The sequence below is a fragment of the Danio rerio genome, chromosome 3 (assembly GCF_052040795.2).
Source record: "Danio rerio strain M-AB ecotype USA chromosome 3, GRCz13ab, whole genome shotgun sequence".
In the NCBI taxonomy this organism is placed as follows: Eukaryota; Metazoa; Chordata; class Actinopteri; order Cypriniformes; family Danionidae; genus Danio; species Danio rerio.
Genome location: NC_141023.1, coordinates 44953530 through 44975254, shown reverse-complemented (window position 1 = coordinate 44975254; position 21725 = coordinate 44953530). Strand labels below are relative to the sequence as shown.

Sequence of the window (21725 nt, the reverse complement as noted above, 5' to 3'; positions counted from 1 at the left end):
TCTAGTTATTCTTTATAGATCAGGGGTTTGGACACAATATGAACAGCTCCATAAACAACAGGAAGAGGACGTATTGGACAGAAGATCCTGTTCTTGCTTTTTGCCAGGTGGCTGTTTGTCACAAGACAGCAAGCTTTATTTTAGCATGGGTGATTGCTGTAACAGTAATTTTACAGTGTCATGTCTTGACTCGTGTGTTTTTGTTGTTCTGCCTTGTTGCATTCACTTTAATCGAATATCGTTTAGCAGCAAATCTACTGTAGCTCCACTCTTATGGTACCGTTCTGTTGTGCTAGGGACCCTTGTGAAAGGGTGCCAAAAAAGTGGTACGGTTTGCTATTTTGGTACCTTTGTGATACAGTAAAAATAGACATGGATGCATTCTATGCTCTACTATCCAAACTCGCTCAGTGGAAACAGGCCATAACAGTTAAACACATTGTTTGTCAGCTAAAGGCTGTAGGTTTTGCCACAACTATATATTGTGTCATTACTCTGAGGGGTTCAACAGAATTCTAGCATGTACTGATTTAAATGAACGATTGTTTAAAAAAATAGATATTATATATTTGTATTTGTTTTACCCACAAGTGTTGAGTTCAGTTAGGAAAAAAACAGCATCAAATAAACAATATTGCATAAAGTTATTTATGAAGTTTATTGTCTGATGATATTTAAGTGTGAAACAATAATTCCAGTGCTACCATCCACGCTGTTATTTGAGTGCAAAGCAACATGAAGTTCATCCAAAAAAGGCCCTCACTTGGCATACAATGGCATCCCACATGAACAAGCTTATACTCCGAAGATCAGTCGCCCGATCGCAGTTGGTCAACTGAGATACATTATCACTTCCACTACCATTAATGGTTAAATGTGTCTCTTGCAATCACTTGTGTTTGGGTGTTTGAGTACTATTGAATGAATGTTCCCTAGAAAACACTCATGGATAAATGTGTGGAATATAAACAAATAAAAAGGATGACAATTACAACTTAAAAAAACATCACAATTAAGCATGAATACCTTTTTTTTTAGTTCTCTTTCTCAAACCTAGCACATTCAAGCTAATTTATCCTTCAGCAGTTAAAATACGAAAGCTATCTGATCCAATGCGTTTTTGACTAGTGCTCATAACATTTAAGACCTGTTTACTTGTGATCAATAGGATTACTTAATATCATACGTGGCCTGGGTTGCTTTATATTAATTTATTGTCACTTGTCATCCCTCAGGCCTCTGTATGTGACTGTGGTTTATCAAGGCAAGTACTCTCACTGCATGAGGATCGGTGTGGCCGTACCGCTCAACAGCACTGTGTCCAGACTGAGAGAGGCCGTGTCACGCGAGACCAAGATCCCACCCGACCAGGTGCACTTTCCATAGATTTTGTGCTTAATACAACATTATTTCCCAGGTTTTGGTGTAACCACACAGTTTCCCTGAATACAATAAACGCAATATTGATTCTCCATTTATATTGAGGTGTGGCCACTGATGGATAGTTAATTGCTGTTTGTATGTTGTGTGTCTTTCCACATAATGTCATCAGCCAAAGCCGTTTCCTGTGTGTTTGCCTCGTTTTATCAAGATGTTGAGTGTAATACACTTCTGACCATCCGTCTCTCTTATGTCTGTGCAGTTTGTCCTGACTGAAATGTATTACGACGGTTTCCACCGCTCCTTTTGTGACGATGACGACGATCTTGATATCATTCAAGAAAGTGACTCAGTCTTTGCTTTTGAAACCCCTGAGACTTTTAGATTAGAAAACATTCGCTCTAAAAGAGGTACTTTTTCATGCATTGCACTTTGGTTGGAGCCCAAGGCATACATCAGTTTTGCCGTAAACGCTTATTAAATACAAAAACTATTTCAATGTTTTTTTTTTTTTTTTCAAAGCATGCGCAGGCATAGTTTCATCCTTATCCATTGTTGTTCGGCTATTTTTTTTCTTCTAAATTTATTTGTCAATTTTTTTACAACACAGGCTCATTGTGAAAATGTACCCCATATACATTTCTGAAGAGCTCGAATTATGTAGCCAGAACTACATATAACGCCACATTTTGTCTTCAAAATGAATGCATCTGGGTGTCACAATGTCACCAACGGCTTTAGTTTCTTTTCATGCTACACCGACCACTTTCCTTCATGTGGATGGCTTTTCCGCTGTTATAAGTTTGCCCAGTAGCTCACTGCATACGTCTGTGAACTTGAGATGTAGAGAAGAGTTGACCGCAAAGACGGAGTTTGAGTTTATCAATTCCAGAAAATAGGTAAGGCAAAAACAAAAGGCAAAAATAAATAAATAAAATAAACTATTAAATAACAGTGTGAGAATAATGTGGTAAGATCTGAAAACGTAGTAAAAATCAGGGCTTTTGTTTTTCTGGATTAGTTTTGAAAATACTGTTGGTTGGGTTTTGGGAAAGTGGTGGGTGGGGGGTCGGTTGGTCAGTCAGTCAGTTAACAGTGGCCTCTAGTGAATTTGCGCAAGAACACCAGGCACGAATAGCACTCGCTAGAGAAATTTGAGATCTAAAAAAACGTACACAGCGGCCTCTAGTGGATTTATGCAAGAACACAAGCTGCGAATGGCATTCGCTAGAGAAATTTGAGATCTGAAAAAGTGTACACAGCACCCTCTGGTGGGTTTACGGGAGAACACCAGACACGAAAAAACTCGCTAAAGAAATTTGAGATCTGAAAAAGCATACACAGCGGCCTCTAGTGGATTTATGCAAGAACACAAGGTGCGAATGGCATTCGCTAAAGAAATTTGCGATCTGAAAAAGCGAACACAGCAGCCTCTGGTGGATTTACGCGAGAACACTAGGCACGAATACCACTTGCTGGAGAAATTTGAGATCTAAAAAAGTGTACACAGTGACCTCTGGTGGATTTATGCAAGAACACTAGGCGGGAATGGCATTCGCTAGAATAATTAGAGATCTGAAAAAGCTTACGCAGCGGCCTCTGGTGGATTCGTTAAAGCAAAAACTGGAAAAAAAATTATGTACTACCTCTGACATACTTTGCATTCTCCAGAAGTGAATACAGGGGTACATATCAATAATTAGTCTGGGTTGTTTTTTGTAATGACCGACATCTGTTGTGGTTTAATTTCCAAGAGGTTAATGTTGCAGTTCTGTCTCGTTTGTTTCCTTTTCACCTTTTCACCCAACCAAAAAACAAATACAGAAATGTGAGCTCTGGATTGTAATATTCATACGATTACAAAAATGTAAATGAGCACTTGTATGTTCTCTAGCGTACGTGTAAAAAACTGAAGTATACTTTGGGCTGAAGAGAAACTAGTGTGTAGTCATGTCAAATAATCAATCAGCATTTGTTAAAATATTATATACATTAGAAAGAATTAGGCTAGAGATTCTACAAAAACAATAACCTAACTTGGATCATAAAAGTAGATAGCGAGTAAGAGTTTAAAATATTACTACTAGATCAAGCCTTTATTGTCTGTTACTTATTGAAATATTTAACATGCTTAACTATTTCCAGGGAGCCTCCTTGCGAATCTGAATCAAAATAATTTGAAATACGGAGCAGAGAGCAGCCGGACGCCGTCTTTCATGCAGGGCGCAGTGAATCCAGCATCGCCCAACAAAAACACTGGATCTGAGAAAATGATTCTGCTGATCTGTAACAGAGCCTGCACTGGCCATCAAGGACGGAGGTAAAAGCAGCAGCCAAAAACAGCCCGTTTATTGTCTTCCCGTCATGCTAACACAGCAGTTTGAAGTCCCATTATTTTTGACACAACATCTTACAAGTAGGCGCTGTAGCAATCTCTTCGATGTCTTCTAGTTTATGGAAAAAGGATTGGACATTAATGTAGCCCAAAGTGGAAAATCAATGATGTGCTTTCTGTTTGTTTTAGGTTCGGCCTTCCATTTGTACTATATCTAGAGCGCAGTGTGACGTGGGACGTGTTACAGAAGGAGATCCTGGAGAAAATGCGTCACCTGACAAGGCCAGGGGTTTACGTTCAGGTCAGTGATGCAGACAATTCAGCTTTATTTACATTGAATCATGAGATGTCTGTAAATAGAACTTGTGATAAATTAGTTGGGTTGTTTTTGTTTTTTTTAGATTGGACCCTTCAGTCTGCGAGTTGTCGGAGTGGTTGGAATCACCTATCTGCTGCCGCAAGAGGAGCAGCCCCTGTGTCATCCAACTGTGGAAAGGTTTGTTATAGATCAGCATGGTTTTCAGGGCATGTTGTGTGAACTTGAATTTTAAATGTCTTGCTGACTAGTTTTGTAGTTACCAAATACTTTACCTTTTATCACAGAGACATTATTAACTGCACAAAGCCTCCAAAGATGTTTTATTTTACAATAGGGGTTTAATAAGGTATACAAGATGTTTAATATTTTTATTATTAAATTTTAAATATTGTAAATTTTATTTTTTTAAATGTTTAGTATAGTTGAACATTTATCACAATTATTCTAATATGCAAGCTAGGTATTCTTTAAATGTAACAAATCTATTACAAGTAAATTAAGTATATTGACCTTATTCTAAAATGCGGAAGAGCGCCTGTTTTTGCGATTGTCTTAGAACTTCCGTTTCAGTCGCCTATGGGAGAAATGACAAGGAATAATAAACAGCAAAAAACGGTCAAACTACTTGCTCTACAAACAAATGTTTGCATGACTATACAGACCAAGTAGAATAATATAACAAGGACATATCAGTTTACAACATCAAACAGCGAAACGAGCAGTTTTTAATGTCTAAAAATGAATGGAAGTGAAGGAGACCGGAAGTCTTGTGCCAAAAAGATTCAAATGGCAGCGCCCGCTCGTCTGCGGAGAATAAGGTCAATACAGTACAGATCAAAAGTTTGGACACACCTCATTCAAAGAGTTTTTGTTTTTTATTTTCATGACTATGAAAGTTGTAGTTTCACACTGAGGGCATCAAAACTGTGAATTAACACATGTGGAATTATATACATAACAAAGAAAGTGTGAAACAAATTCTAGGTTCTTCAAAATAGCCAACTTTTGCTTTGTTTACTGCTTTCCACACTCTTGGCATTCTCTTGATGAGCTTCAAGAGGTAATCACCTGAAATGGTCTTCCAACAGTCTTGAAGGAGTTCCCAGAGATGCTTAGCACTTGTTGGCTCTTTTGCCATCACTCTGCAGTCCAGCTCACCCCAAATCATCTCGATTGGGTTTAGGTCCGGTGACTGTGGAGGCCAGGTCATCACTCTGCTTGGTGAAATAGCCCTTACACAGCCTGGAGATGTGTTTGGGGTTATTGTCCTGTTGAAAAATAAATGATGGTCCAATTAAACACAAACCGAATAGAATAGCATGCCGCTGCAAGATGCTGTGGTAGCCATGTTGAATCAGTGTGCCTTCAATTTTGAATAAATCCCCAGCAGTGTCACCAGCAAAGCACCACCACACCTCCTTCTCCTCCTCCACGCTTTACGGTGGGAACCAGGCATGTAGAGTCCATCAGTTTACCTTTTCTGTGTCGCAAAAAGACACGGGGGTTGGAACCAGTGGTCTCAAATTTGGACTCATCAGACCAAAGCCCATATTTCCAGTGGTCTAATCTTCATTTCTTGTGTTCTTTGGCCCAAACAAGTTTCTTCTGCTTGTTGCCTGTCCTTATCAGTGGTTTCCTAGCAGATATTCTACCATGAAGGCCTGATTCACACAGTCTCCTCTTAACAGTTCTTCTAGAGATGTGTCTGCTGCCAGAACTCGGTGTGGCATTGACCTGTTCTTGAATCTCAGCTGCTGTTAACCTGTGATTTCTGAGGCTGGTGACTCGAATGAACTCTGATGAAGCAGAGATGACTCTTGGTCTTTCTTTCCTGGGGTGGCCCCCATGTGAGCCAGTTTCTTTTGATGTTTTTTGTGACTGCACTTGGGACACTTTCCAAGTTTTTCCAATTTTTTGGACCGACTGACCCTCATTTCTTGAAGTAATGATGGTCACTCATTTTCTTTGCTTAGCAGTTTTTTTTTTCTTGCTATAATACAAATTTCAACAGTCTATTCAGGAGGACTATCAGCTGTGTCCACTTGACTTCTGCACAACACAACTGACGGTCCCAACCCCATTTATAAGGCAAAAAAAACCACGTATTAAACCTGACAGGGCACACCTGTGAAGTGAAGACCATTTCAGGTGACTACCTCTTGAAGCTCATCTAGAGAATGCCAAGAGTGTGCAAAGCAGTAATCAAAGCAAAAGGTGGCTACTTTGAAGAACCTAGAATATGACATATTTTCAGTTGTTTCACACTTTCTTTGTTATGTATATAATTTCAAATGTGTTAATTCATAGTTTTGATGCCTTCAATGTGAATCTACAATTTTTTTTAGTCATGAAAATAAAGAAAACTCTTTGAATGAGACTGTGTCCAAACTTTTGGTCTGTACTGTACATGTATGTGCGTGCATTTCTATACATAATAAATAAATATATACATGCATATATGTTATGGGAATGCACACTTGTCTTGTACACATTTAGTCAAGAATAATCAAATGGATAATTAAACAACAATGCAGATAAACTAAATTTGGCATGCCTAACTTTGTTTTGGTTTGTTTTTTAAAAGTCTAAATATCTCCATAAAAAATTACAAATTATTTTTGAAATCATTTCTTTTTTTCCTGAATCTTTCTTTATAGAGCATATAAGTCCTGTGGGCCAGGAGGACCTCCTCATGTTAAGATTGTAGTGGAGTGGGACAAGGAGACAAAGGAATAGTAAGTAAAACTCTGCAACAATGAAGGATTTTTTTTTTGTGTGTTTTTTTTTTGTTGTTGTTTTTTTCCCCACTGGGTTGCGGCTGGAAGGGCATCTACTGTGTAAAACTACTGGAATAGTTGGTGGTTCATTCCGCTGTGGCGAAAAATCAGAGACTAAGCCGAAAGAAAATGAATGGATTCCTTCAAAATATTTGCAGTTAAACCACATTTAAAAGGGCTTTATGTACATTTGTTATTAGTGACATCAGCGACCATTAAGTGAACTGCAGCCAGAAATGTATTGATCACAAGATAACAAAATACACTGTGCTTTATTTTTCTCTCTAGTTAGAAAGACATTTGCAGTTTATGTGAATACCCCAATGCTGTTCGGTGCTGATTTTCCTACTTGAGTTAAATCATTGGAATTTGAGAAATCTGTTGCTTTGTTTTTGTTTGTTTGTTTATTTTATTTTTGTCTAACGCTATGTACTTTCTGTGGCCATTGTATACTATGGCTGTGTCCGAAATTGCAAACTTCCATACTATATAGTACGCTAAAAAGAGTATGCGAGCCGATTAGTATGTCCGAATACATAGAATTTGAAAAACAGTATGCGAGAAGTACCTGGATGACTTCTGGTGATATTCTGAAGTGTGCATCCAATGCATGCTGCACTATCCCATGATGAGAGAATTCATGAATGGGAGTGAAGCGATGCAACTGACGCGGGTAGGTCACGTGATCATCACAATGGCGCATATAGTTTGTCCAAGTTTCATTCATACTACTGATATTCATAATGTATAGAACGTACTTTTCGAAGGGCAGAGTAGTACTGTACATTTTAATTCAAATGCAGTACTTACTGAGTAGTAAGCGATTTCGGATGCAGCCGATATGTCAGTAGTTTGTTGTGAAATCCACTCTATGCACTCTGGGATTTGAGGCAAGTGTATGTTCTGATTCCCACAGTTTGTTTGGACACACTGAGGAAGAGTACATCCCTGATGCTGAGAGTGTGTATCTGCACAGAGAGCAGCACCATCAGCCGCAGGCCTGCACCCTCGCTCAGTGCTTCCAGCTCTACACCAAAGAGGAGCAGGTAAAACACTTAGTCTAATTCACATACGAGTTTTACACCTAAAGGGGTAGTTCATCTAAAAGTGAAGATTCTGTTGTCGTCATATCTTTTTTCCAAACCTATATGATGGACTTTCTTCTATGAAACTTAGTTTGGGACCACAGTTGTCAAACAAGAAGCTCTTCATGGAGTTTTTATGATGTTTATTATGTAATAATGTATAGTACTCATTTATTTCTGTTTCCACTGTATAAACCATACCCTATCACTTTTTTTATCCTTTCTTAAATGTAGTTTAATGATGGCACAGATTACATGAACTCTTGTGCAAACATTTTAGTAATAAAAAGAAAATGATAATTTGAACAGACACTAAATAAAAAAAAAATATATATATATATATATATATATATATATATATATATATATATATATATATATATATATATATATATTAATAGTACGTATTTAGTACATATTTAAATTCGATTTCAGTATTTTTTTTGGTGACTGTTTTCAGTTATGCTTAATTTTAGTTTTGCATTTATTGAAAAACATTCATTTATTTTGGTTCCACTTTATATTAGGTGGCCTTAACTTATACTGTTCATTCTAACTTTGTTCATAATGTATTGTAGAACACTTCTGGTGGTCTTGAGGTCGGATATGGGCAGGGTGTGGGACAGGTTTGGTGGTATGGGTAGTTCTAAGGGTGGTTTAAGGTGTAAGGAATGTTCAACAGTGTACTTTTAAATGCAATTACAAACATTGGATGTAGATGTAATTACTTGCCGGAATTTAATCATAATTGCAATGAAAAAACATGTATTTGCATTAACAAATAATTAATTTCAGTGTAAGTAGATATTAGTTAAGGCCGCCTAAAATAAAATAGGACTATTTATAAGTTGTTTTATTTAATGAAAATAATCTTGGCCAATATATTTAGTTTTAGTTTTTGTTGAATAAAATAGCCTTGGTGTAGACCAGGTGTGGGCAAACTTGATCCTGGAGGGCCAGTGTCCTGCATAGTTTAGCTCCAACCCTATTCAAACATACCTCCCTATAGAGTTCAAGTGATTTTAAAGACACTGATAAGTTTGTTCAGGTGTGTTTGACTAGCGTTGGAACAAAACTCTGCCGGGACACCAGCCCTCGAGGATCAAGTTTGCCCATCCCTGGTGTAGACCATGCTTAACAAGGCATTCGAGTTTGACCGCTCCGTTCACTTTGTATAAAAACAAACAGCTTGGAGATTCTGCTTAAATATCGTAGTCATATAGTTTTTAAAAGCAAATAAGATCGAGAGAACTTTTTTGGGTGAACTATGTCATTAAAAAAGTTCTTGCACTCCCTTTTTAATTTAGCTAATTTCCACTTCTCCAGGGCTGCCTTTGTGGACACACATGTCAAGGTTACCCTATTTCTGCTGTCAGTGCTGTTTTAAAATTGCTAGTTTTTTTTTTTTGCAAACACATCTTTAACCCTGGAAGAGGTCCACACAGCGTATAAATATACACTGTGGTTAGCCAGAGCCAGCCTCAGGCAGTAAAGAAAGGGATTGGAACTGGCTGTGCTTTAAGGAAAATGAAGAAACGGGCAGATTTGTAAAATGTAAAACCCTTCTGACTGATTTTGTTTATGTCTGCTTCCTGAATGCCTTCCAGTTGGCCCCAGATGATGCCTGGCGTTGCCCACATTGCAGGCAGCTGCAACAGGGACGGATCAAACTCAGCCTGTGGACCCTGCCGGATGTTCTCATACTGCACCTCAAGAGGTTTAGACAGGTGCTGTACTCATCAAATCACATCACCTATGCCAACGGTGCACTCAACATGCTGTGAAATGTGCGGTAGAGTACATGTGCTGAAAGTTTGGCTCGTAAACATTTGAACCACTAGGGGAGATCCTTTGGCTTTTATGATGATTAAGAGAGAGTTTCTGGGGCTTATGACCAATGGGGATAAAGCCTGGTTTATACTTCTGTGTTGAGTGATTGTCGTGACCCACGGTGCATGCCTTGCGCGTTGCTGTGCATTTATAATTCTGCGCGCTGTTTGTGTTGCTCTGCAATAACATTTCCAAAATGCTAGCTGGCAGTGAGGTTTTTATTTTCCTCTGTGTTGTGTTTCTTCAGTGGTATTTTGTTTTTTTCTGAACGCTACCTTAATGTACAAGTTGTCAAAACTCGCTCGTTCCAAGGCGATAACTGGTGGACGTGCAACAGCATTAATCATAAGGTAAACATAAAACAACAGTTTCCATCTGGAGTTCCTTCATGGGATTTGAAACTTGTAAACACTCGATCCATTAGGTTCGCGCGGCTCTCGCCCCTGCCCACACTCGTCAGCGCTACAAAGCCGACCAATCACAGAGCTTGCACTATGCGTCGTTGCGATATGTACATTTTACATTACATACATTTTTTGAGAGGTGCGCATCAGCATTGGTGACCGAGCGAAGGCTGTGCCAGAGCATACTCGTGCACTTGACTCAGAAGTATAAATCAGCGATAACGCATTACAAGTAACGCGATAATATTATATAACAATAATATAACATAATAATATTACTTTTCTAAGTAATGAGTAAAGTAGCATAATACTTTTAAAAATTAAATAGTAATATATATATATATATATATATATATATATATATATATATATATTTTTTTTTTTAAATATACTTTTTAGTTTGATTAATTCAATTAAAAATAAAATTGCTGAATTAAAATGAACGTAGTCACATTGAATCCCGAGCGCAATAAGAGAATGCAGGAACAGAGAATGTATGGCAGAACCTTACGTTTTTGTTATGAAAATATTCTCAATATTTTGAACACATGGAAGAAGATTGTCTTAGCAGACAGTGAGTTCACTTTTAAATAAGACAAAAAGTACAAAAGTAACAAATATATTGCTATTAAACTTTCATTAATCTGTGTATACCGCATGAAGAGCAAAACCCTGCAAGTTAAGAAAGAGTTAAAGCCGCAGCCAGGTCAGAAAAAGGTAAAAAGTAACGAAGACAATACTTACTATAAAAAGTAACTAGTTAGTAAAGTAGTAAAGTAACACAGCTAATTACTTTTTTGGGGAGTAACTCAATATTGTAATGCATTACTTTCTAAAGTAGCTTTGGTCACACTTTATTTTGATGGTCCGTTTGTTGAATTTAAGTTACATTGCATCTACATGTCAACTAATTGTCATTAGATTATAAGTAGACTGTTGGGTTGGGCTTATGGTTAGTGTAAGTTGATATGTACTTGCAAAGTTTCTTGTAGTCAGTTAAATGTCTGTTGAAGGAGCAGTATCAACAGATATTAAGCAGGCAATCTACTAACACTCAAACGGACCATCAAAATAATGTGTTAACGTAACTTTCCCCAACACTGCTTATTTAATTTTTTTTGTTGTGATTAATTACTGAAGCTTTTATCACCTTGTATGGTATAGTCACGATATTGACCTGAGCTGGAAAAAAAGTTGGGTATGAAAACTAAGTAGTTTAGTTTGCATATGAATCAAAGTACAATTTGCAGTAAATTCACATTAATAATTGTTAATGGATTCAACAGTGAGAAAAAGGCAGATTAATTAGTTATTGTGTTAATATGAGTAAAAAAAAATACAACTTTTATTTGTTAGTAACTCAATTCATTAAAATTATGACTTTTTTGTTTAATATTATATTAGGCATTTACTAAGAAATGAACATCAGCCAAGATTAATAAATGCTTTTGTAATTGGCATTACATTGACTGTAGCTGAATCGGAATGAACAAAAGACCTTTAAATAGTCATAGAATTTTTAGCGTTATAATCCAGATTGATGTGTCGAAATGGTAATGTTTGAAAAGCTATTAAGATTAGCATCACAGTCAATGCAACAGTCTGAAAATGTTTAAATCATAAACAAGTATTCACGGAATTTTAGTATGTCCACAATATCAATAATGTACATGCTCATTATTACAATACATCTAAGTATTAAATATTGAATTTGTTTTGTTAGTATTTATGTAGTACCTTTAAATAAAAGTGCATGCTAAATGACTGCCTGCTTAATACTAATTGAATTAATACTAAAGTCTGTGTTTTTTTTTTTATGTCTTCAAGGAAGGAGATAGGAGGGTTAAGATGCAGAACATGGTGAGATTTCCTTTGCTTGGTATGGATATGGCACCACACGTGGTGAAAAGAAGCCAGAGCAGCTGGAGCTTGCCTTCCCACTGGTCACCTTGGAGAAGGCCTTACGGACTCGGACGTAACCCAGACGACTACCTGTATGATCTCTATGCTGTGTGTAACCATCATGGCAATATGCATGGAGGACATTACACAGGTAACATTTTAAAGTGCATTAGCTTGCTTTAAAATCAAATTTAGATTAAAATCAAAATTAGAAAACAAGATACAATTTCTTACATTTAAAAGGTCACTGCTAAGTCCTGATTGATGTAATTCTTATAGGAGAAAATTGCAATTTTATTAAAAACATAGTTCATAAGTTCACTGCAAAAAATGTTTTTCATAGATTTTTTTTCCTGTTTCTAGTCAAAATATCTAAAAAAAATTTAAATCAAAAAGCATTTTCTAAACAAGCAAAAAATATTGTTTTGTTTTATGAAATAATACACAAAATTTAAGCTGCATTTTCTCTCCCTTAAAACAAGCTAAATAATCTTCCGAAGGGGTAGGCAAAATAATCTTCTTTTCCTTTTGATTTAATATTATGTTGCAATTATTTTGCTTGTTTATAGGAAAAACTTAATTTCGACATTATTCCTTAAAACAAAGCAATAATATTCGCAATGTTTTGGTTGTCTAGGAAATGCTTCTTGATTTATGGATTTTTAAATATTTGGACAAAAAAAGAGCAAAAGCTATAAGTAAGAGGATTTTTGCAGTGTTGCAAATACTTAAAAGCAAAGTATAAAAACATTAAATGGGATATTTAAAAAAAGAGCACTGATTATAATATTAGAAAACACTTTCAGATCCTCCCAGCTATCTGTGTTAATCTTGCACCTGGTGGTAAATCCCTTTAATTATATGACAAACCCTATTTAATTAGCAGCCTAACTTAACAGTTTTCACAGGCTGCAAAATAGTGAGGCGTTCTAAACTGACTGAAACCCTCAGACAGCAGGTTGTCCAGATGGAGGCCAAATGGATGAGCCTTTCAGACATAAAGAGAAAAGCTGGTCGCTCATAACTTGTGATTTTCACAATATTGCTTCTTTTAAGTCACCCAAAAAAGCTGGTCGTCCACTAAAGGCAAATGCATGAGAGGACAAAATAGTGTGGAGAATCTCAATGGTCAGTTGGTTCAACACTGCAGCTGAAATTAGTCATTAATTCAGCAGGATAAATACATACAGTTTCTCAAAGGGAATTTAATTGAATCTTTTCTGAAGAATATGTTGTCTGGTTCAAAGATCTATTTTTTTCTGATTTGAAACGTTATTGTGTGCTGAAAAAAGATCTGATCCTATTAATTTTTGACTGCAATTACCAATATTTTGTTAGGTATTTCTTTGTGCTAAATCATTGCTGTTCTCTAATTCTAATTTTTATTTTTCAATTAAAAAGTAAAGTTATATTATTTTGTAAAACATTGTTTCATTAGCATGGTAAAGCCACAGCAAAAAAAATATTTCTACAATCTATAATTATAATTTTTTCTCTAATTGTGATTTCTTATATTGTTTGGTGGTTTTGATGGGTGGATTCGATATATCAGTTTCTGTGTTTTCTCTCTTGCAGCGTACTGTAAGAATTCCATTGATGGCCAGTGGTATTGCTTCGATGACAGTGAGGTGCAGCCTGTAGCAGATGAAGACGTCTGTCAGCAGACCGCATACATTCTGTTCTATCAAAGGAGGACAACTATTCCCTCATGGTCGGCAAACAGCTCTGTTGCAGGTGACTTTTGTTCCTTAGTGAGTTTTGGGTTGACACAGTTTGCTGACTAATTTGTCTTGTTCGTTTAGAAAGCCTGTGATGGTGCTGGTATGTGATTTAACTGACCCTCTTTTTCACAGTCCGTTGAAACTGCGTCCTATTAGTATGACACTCTTTGACGAGACTGAAGTAGGGCCAGATTGTATTCTGGAGAATTACTAATTAAAAGAGTTTGATGTGCTGTCCAAACGTATCTAGAATTGAAGGGCTTTCAAAAATGGGTCGTTCAGAATCGTCATAATATTGACATCAGGGTCATGAGCACATCACCTAAATAGTTCATCAAAATTATTGATGTCATTACGGTTGACATAGCTTGTGATATAGATGTAAATGTACGTTGAAGTTTTTTGATTTACAATTGAAGACTACAATTGACCATTGGATATTTAGTATTTGGTCATGACAGTGTGAAACTGTGCATATCTTACCACAAAAAAGTCATTATATTGTTTCAATAGTGTTTTTTTTTTATATGAAAATCAGGAGCTCAAAGAAAGTATTTTAAGTAACAATATTAGGATAATGCAAATGCACAAAACACTGTTGCTGTTATATGTAATGTAATGTTACATTTATTAAAGGTCTGCAATATAAAATAAAATATATATTGTAACCATGGTTACAGTTGGTGTTTAAATAAATCTGTGTCTTAAGCTATTTTAGAGGGGAAAAGTTTTGCGTCATGAACATCAAATAAGAAATCCAATGACCCTGTATTCAAGGACCCTGATGATCAACAGTGATTTATCACAACATTTCTTCACACGTCTTTCAGATGAGATGTTAAAGGGCCATGAAACCCCCTCGTTTCAGCAGGGTGTTTTCACACCTCTACTTTGGAAAAAGTCAGAAAAGTGGGCTTGTCCAGCTTTGTTTTGGGGGGAGTGTCGGAGGAAGAAAAGAGGTATGGTGTGGGAGTGTCTATTTGGGCGCGCTGACTTTCAGAGTCAAAATACACACAAAGGGGACAAAGTGATGGTGTTTACATGGACATCTGTGGTCGAATTATTTGCCAAATTACTAAATGGTGGACTTTAACTGCAGTTTGGCTCTTTCATTCAGGTAATTCATTCATGTCCCTTGCGACAAACGAGATATTTGATCCGAGGAGCTGCTCTAAGCGTGTATTTTTCATGCAGTGTTTGATACCGCATGGCGAATGAGAGAAAAAGAACCTCCGCATGTCCCGCAAACTTAGATGCACACGGCAGGTAGCGTCAGAAAGCCGCGTGTGTTATTCCGGTCACAAAATGCGGTGAAAATTCTACACGAGGTAAAAGTGTGGTTGTAGTGCTAACATGTTTACACTCGGTGCAATAGTTTGTTCGATACGAAAAAACTGAATAAACAAAGAGCACTGGTCGCTCATTTACCAAATCTGTAGAGACAGGACAATCACCAGCAACTAGAGCCGCGTCTTTATTAAGAGGAGACTACAAGCAAATCCAGATCTCAGCGTTTGCAGATGATAACAGCTCTCAGGTAAACAATGTTCCTCCTTAGACACGTAAGTTATTGTTGTCGAGCGTCGCGTACACTGTTAATCCACACGTGACTGAGCTCTCACAGAGAGAAAATGAAAAAAAAACTTAACTGCAGCAAACTATTAAAGCAACACTTCACGCTTGTTTTGCCAACACAATGTGGCGTCTTTGTCGTGTAAACACGGTGATAGTAATGAAAATTAATGAAGTTGCACAATAGAGCGCGCTGATTGGTTTGAACCAAGCCTTACTCATGCATTAATGCATCACACTGTAAGACGTAATAAGACTCACTCTGGCTCAGACGTCCAGTCTGCACGCTGGAATACAACGCTATTATGTCATGACCGTGACGCAGCTTCAAAAATTCGTTTTTTAAACCAGAAGTACGAATTTGGTTGAAATAACGCAAAAACAACCAATTGACACTTTTTAGTGAAATATATGTGTCCAAATAGTGTTTTTAGCAGTGTCGGACACATGTACGACTGTCAACAGCTCAAAAAATGTGTTTTGATGTTTCGTGACCCTTTAAACCAAGGTCCTCTCTGTGGTAATTTGAAAATCCCATGGCGTTTTTAAAGAGTAGGGTTGTAACCCTGTTGTCCTGGTCAAATTCGTTTCATCTGCTCTTAACCATCATGGCCTACCAATCATCCCCATCCACCGAATTGGCTGTATCACTGTCTCTCCACTCCCCCTATAGCTAGTTTCTGGTGAGCGCACTGGCGCCGTTGTCCTGTGGCGGCCGTCGCATCATCCAAGTAGATGCTACACACTGGTGGGGATGTGGAGAGACCCCCCTCATGATTGTGAAGCACTTTAGGTGTATGGCCATACACAATAAATGCACAATATAAAAACACACATTATATTACATTAACATTTAAATGTATAGCACCAAAATAGTTAGTAGTCAGAAATGGCTAATTATGTTTTTATTTAGTGACTTACTGAAAGCTTCAAACAGCCTTTCAGACATAGAGAGAGAAGCTGGTCGCTCATAACATGTGATTTCCACAATGTTGCACTTTTGCAATGTCACACACTCATTCAAGTCACCCAAAAAAGATGGGTTGTCCACTGAAGGCAAATTTATGAGAGAAGAGAACAGTGTGAAGAATCTCAAGGGTCACTGATTTAACACTGGAGCTGGAATTGATTATTAATTCAGCAGCATAAACATTTGTTTTTATGTAATTTAACCTTTTCTGAAGAAAACGATGCCTGGTCCAAAGTTTAATTTATTTGTGTCTGATAGAAACACTGACCCTGTCCTCTACAGCCCTACTCAGGGGCTTGGTTTGTATTATGCTGATTTAGGGGAAAACAATCTTGCATTCTGAAGAACAATTTGAGAAATTCAATGACCCTGTATTCAATAACCCTTTTGGTTAACAGTGGTTTATCACAACATTTTAAATAAATCGCATCAAAATAGTTAATTGTCAGAAATGGCTAATAATATTTTTATTAGTCAAAAAAAGTGCAGAGCATGACCTCATTTTTGCATTTGTCCAAATATCTCAGGTTCCACCAGTTCATCTTTATGTGAACACTGGGTTAACCGACTGCCAGGCAGCAGGCCACCTAGTTTGGCGTCCGGAGCCTCCTCAAGACGTACATCCCTGATCTCTCTGGCAGAGTCGGTGGAGTTTCCCGGTGACCGCAGTGAAGACGATGGTGAGGAACATAAACGTGCTTCTAACATGGATGTTCATCTTTCTGGTGTCTTTGATATCTATATCTTTAGAAGCTAAGTAGTACCATATTTTGCCTTCATCTTCCTTGTGTCCTGTTATTCTCTGTATTGTGCCAGTGTTTTACTCTTGCCTTTCTTTATGATGTCTTCTCTTTCTTGTAGCTTTAGCGCTTACTAACACAGGATCTCCCGCCTTGCTCAGTTAAGACAAAACTGCATGCCAATGCTCTTTTCTCAATCAGCCTGGTATCAGCGCATAAGTTTAAATCTCTCTTTTCTTCTTTTTAAAGGAGGATTTTCAACAAGGCCCTTCGTGAGAAGCATTCAGCGGCAGAGCTTGTCCTCCAGATCATCTGTTACAAGCCCACTGGCTTTCAGCGAAAATGGGATGAAACCTTCCTGGTCTCTGTCCACTAAACTCCAAATGAGATCCAACTCACCCTCGCGATTGTCTTTGGACTCTCGCTCTTCACCTCCTCTAGAGAGGATAGGAGAAGCTTGTGATGATAAAGTGTCCACGTCTTGCTTTGGCGGCTACAGCAGACATGAGCGTCAGCCTAGCAGTAAAGCCCCGTTGGCCATGATGGAGGGTAACGGTAGTGACGATGGTAATGGCAAACGAATCCTAGACGAGGCTTACTGCCGAGCTCCACTACAGGCTGACAAGAAAAGTTCAAAAGGTGAGCCGGTTGACAACAATAACCAGATCAATGCTGTGGACCAGAACTCTCTCGGACCGCTCTCCAAAGAACAGAAACATAAGAGCTCAGAAAAGAAAACTGAAGGGTCTGGCAGCAAAAAGAGCTCTACTAAGACCAAGGGGGACCAAGAAAAGCCCTCCAAAAAGCGGCAGAGCACCTCCTCTGTTACAAAATCTCCATCCTCCCAAGTGTCTTCCAGCCCTCAAGTGAAGGGCACCAAAACGACCAATCTAAAAGAAAAGAGCAATTCTCCCAAAAGTACCAAGGGTACACCTTCAGGAACTCCCTCCAGAAAGAAAGAGTCTTCTGAGTCTCCAGTGTCAGGAGGCACAAAGGGAAAACCGTCCCTTACTTCCACACCCCAGTCCTCTGCCTCTCCCTCACCTACATCCAAGAAGAGTTCCTCGCTGGCTGAGAGGAACTCTGTTTCTGGCAAGAAGAAGCTGGTAGAGAGAGGCTCCAGCAAGGATTTGACACACACCAGTCCCCTTGCGGAGAAGTCTAGAGTCAGTGCCACCCCAGTACGGACATCCCAGCCTAGGACTGCTGAGGGAAGCCGTCCCGAAAGGAGGACTGTGAGAAGCTCCAGTAGTAGTTCCTCAGTCACCAGCCTGCGTTCCCCAAGTGTCTCCTCGAGAGACCTGTGCCGCAGCAGTAAATCTGAGGAAAAGGGACTCTCATTTTTTAGAAGTGCGCTTCGGCAAAAAGAAACCAGACGGTCAGCCGATCTGGGAAAGACCACAATTCTATCCAAGAAAGCTGCCGAGAGGACAGCAAAGTCCAGCAGCCAAAACAAACTCAATGCCGATGAGGGCGAAGGCTCTGGAAACTCTTCCCAGCAAGTCTCTCCGGAGCCTCGCTCCAACAAGTCTGCCAACAATGAGAAAGAGTCCTCGAAGAACTCCACTCCTAGCAAACGCTCACTCTTACCAGTAGGCAAGTCCAAGTCTTCCAATTCTGAGACTAGTCTTCTGTCTCCCATCAATGGGAAGAGGCCTCTTGAAAAGGTGGCATCCTCTAGAAAGCTTTCTTCCAGCATGCAAACCTCTGCACGGCCAACACAGACGCCTCAATGAAATTTTAATAGCAGTTCCATTATTTTCTGTAATGCAGCTATTTTTTGATGTGCCTAAAAAGAATATAAAGTATATAGTATATACCTGTATTTTACTTTTCTCAAAGAAAATATGTAAATTAATCAGAAAGCGCCTTTCTATCCTGCCATGGAACCAAATCATTGCCTCTGGCAAGGTATGGTATATGAATCTACTACTGTTCACGACTCTGATTAGGAATGTTTTAACTTAGCACTTTGTACATAATTTGTTTTCTCCCTCAAACAATGCTTCAATGTAACAGATAATATGTACAATACTTTTTAACTTGGTACCATTCCTTTATTTCTTCCTTTTTTTTTTTTTTGGACAAGTCGCTTATGATGAAATTAGATTCTTGTGATATTCCTTGGAGTACTGTACCAATTCACTCCACTTCTACACTTGGTGCTATTTACAGTCCAGTGTTCCCCTGGCACTGATACAGTATGAGATCAAGAAGAGTTACACCATGAAACCGAGCTGAATTTGAAGACTTAATGGGGTTCAGCACTAAACAATCTCATTGGTACCTCTCTCGAATCCTGCTCTCTTACCCTAACTCTTTCCTTTTGTACTCGAGAGCAGTTGTTTAAGTAGCATTACTGCCCTTTGAAAACTGTGCAACAGCGCCAACTACAGGCCGATAGCTGAATTGTTGCTGTGTGAATGTGATCCTTTGAATGGTATATTAGTGGAGGACAATCTTTAAACTCACCCAGTTTAGTTGATACCCGCTAAACGCTGGAATACGGATATTAATGGAGGCAGTGTAAACCCTGCATGAATTAGTTTTGTATATATTTGTTTTTATAGTCAAAGCCACATACAGTAATTATACTTGAACCATTTCATGCCTGCCAAACTCCAATGCCAACATATATGAGCGGTTTTCATTTGGCTTGCTATCTATCACTTCGGGTTAAACCCTCCTTATTTCTATATTTATCTGTGGACAACCAGTGCAATAGTTTTCAACACGTTGTAGAGAACAGATATATAGATATACAGATATATTGACCTACTCCAACTGGGAAACATGCTAAACTTAATGCCGTTTTTAAAAACAAATGGTTTTAAAGATTGATACTATGCATATGCAATAGTAATGTAAGACCTTTAATCAATGTAAATCGAATTCCTGTTCAAGATTGTAATACCTCACCACAATGATGAGGGTTTATTTTATTATTAGTATTATATTTTTGTCTGTGTGCCAATTTATTTTAATGCCCAACTTAAATTTGGCCTTTTTTTACTACATTTCCTCCTTGAGTTTGCTTAGACTAAGTCATTCGGACTAATTCAAATTGTTGTATATGACAGGAGAAATGTAAGGTTAAATGGGTCATTATTGTTACATCTGCATAACGGTGTCATTACGTCGGCCACTGTTCAGCTTGCTGCCCTATAATTAAAACATTAATCCAAGCGGTGCTGACGCCAACGTTAAACCGCTCTCATTTCCATGCTGATTTTCGAAGCCTTCAGCACACCTTTTTCTTAAAAATGGATACTTTAGCAATGAACCTAATGTGTAGCACGCTTCTTTTTTAATTTGCAACAGGCCCATATTGTGTGTGCACTGAAAGTTTTTTGTAAAAAAAAAAGCAGTATTGCATGATTACATTAACGCATGCAGTTAACTATGCAAGTGACTGTGGCTAAACAAAAGTCTGGTTATCGGTGTCTGCATTTTTTATATACATATACAAAGGAAAACGCATGAATAGTTTTCTTTCTATGGCTTTTTTTGCACACTCGTCCAACTTTTCGTTTCTTAAATATTGTAATATGAGAGCATAAATTATTAGCTTTACTATATGTATTCCAAACTTGCAATCGGCATAGTATTTTCACGCTATCTTTGTACTATTATTTGACTTCGTAAGTTGCGAATACGACCTCGGTTTCTTTTCCTTTGATATTTTTCACATTCCGCTGGCGTGATGTGGTCTGCTTTCACGTGTTGTGTATATAGGGAGTATCTTATATTGACTATATACCTTGATCCATCAGCGTTCATTCAGTGCACACAATTCCTGCATCGCTTGCAATGCTGATACACAAACAACACTACGTTCACTTTGTCTTTCATTCCTCGTCTTAAGTTGTCAAGTTCTCAGACCATGAATTCAGAGAAGTGCTATTACCCTCTGTAAATCTTAACGCATAACGGGATGTTTTCAATGGCGCAAGTGCTAATATGACATGGTCTTACCAAGCGTTTGGATAGGACTTTTATCAATATAATGAATGAAGCTGCATCAGTCTTATGATATAAAATGTGTGCTCTTGGTTTACACACTGGACTTGAATGATTTCTCTCAGCCCAGGGCAGTTTTCATGTATTGTTCACAGATATATTGGTAGGATTATAACTGGGCTGTTATTTTTATTATACTAAAGTCAATCCAGGTTGACCAAAAAGAGGAACATAATATTGGTTGGATGAAGCAAAATGTTTGGTTGCATGAGACTGCGTCAAATGCTTTTTTTGTTAATTTATTTGTACGTTTTTTTTTGTTTTGTTTTTTTAAATATGTATGCACTTCTTTGTTTTTTTACTATTATTTTAAAGAATGCATTTCTTTGAAGAGTCATTTGTATTCATAACATTGTCTCCCCAATGTACGTTGGCGGTTGAATTATGATTAAAAAAATAGACCTGCATTAAAGGTCTAACCTCAGATTTGTCGTTGATGTTTGTTATTTTTCTGTTCATTTCATTTGCTTGGCTTAGGTTGGACATTTAATTTGCTGGAAGTATTGTAATAGCCAATATTAACCACAAGATGGAGCCCGCCACCTTTTTTTATTTTTATTCTGCGATTATGTTTCTTGTGAAGGCAAAATAGGCACTCTAAAGCTTTTTAAAGGAGTCTCAGATCACTCAACTTAAATTTTATGAATGAAAGATGCTCATAGTCAAATCA

At 37.8% G+C, this 21725-nt stretch overlaps 1 protein-coding gene and 1 long non-coding RNA gene across 3 annotated transcripts in view; one reads left to right on the top strand and one right to left on the bottom strand.

Moving 5' to 3' along the window:
• Positions 1-21479, top strand: part of usp31 (ubiquitin specific peptidase 31) — a 54174-nt gene extending 32695 nt beyond the window's left edge. Inside the window, exons 5-17 of one of the 2 annotated variants that reach the window (XM_087245061.1) lie at positions 1236-1371; positions 1643-1790; positions 3526-3700; positions 3905-4016; positions 4117-4211; positions 6692-6769; positions 7728-7857; positions 9504-9623; positions 11958-12183; positions 13608-13766; positions 16823-16975; positions 17157-17195; positions 17285-21479. In XM_087245061.1, coding sequence (XP_087101187.1) covers positions 1236-1371; positions 1643-1790; positions 3526-3700; positions 3905-4016; positions 4117-4211; positions 6692-6769; positions 7728-7857; positions 9504-9623; positions 11958-12183; positions 13608-13766; positions 16823-16975; positions 17157-17195; positions 17285-18771 — 3058 coding nt within the window. In that variant the 3' untranslated portion in view covers positions 18772-21479. The remainder of the gene's footprint in view (positions 1-1235; positions 1372-1642; positions 1791-3525; positions 3701-3904; positions 4017-4116; positions 4212-6691; positions 6770-7727; positions 7858-9503; positions 9624-11957; positions 12184-13607; positions 13767-16822; positions 16976-17156; positions 17196-17284) is intronic. The other variant, XM_087245062.1, reaches the window with a different exon arrangement.
• The window catches only part of LOC141381271 (uncharacterized), an 86575-nt gene that overhangs the window by 42471 nt on the left and 22379 nt on the right, over positions 1-21725 (bottom strand). The window lies entirely within an intron of this gene.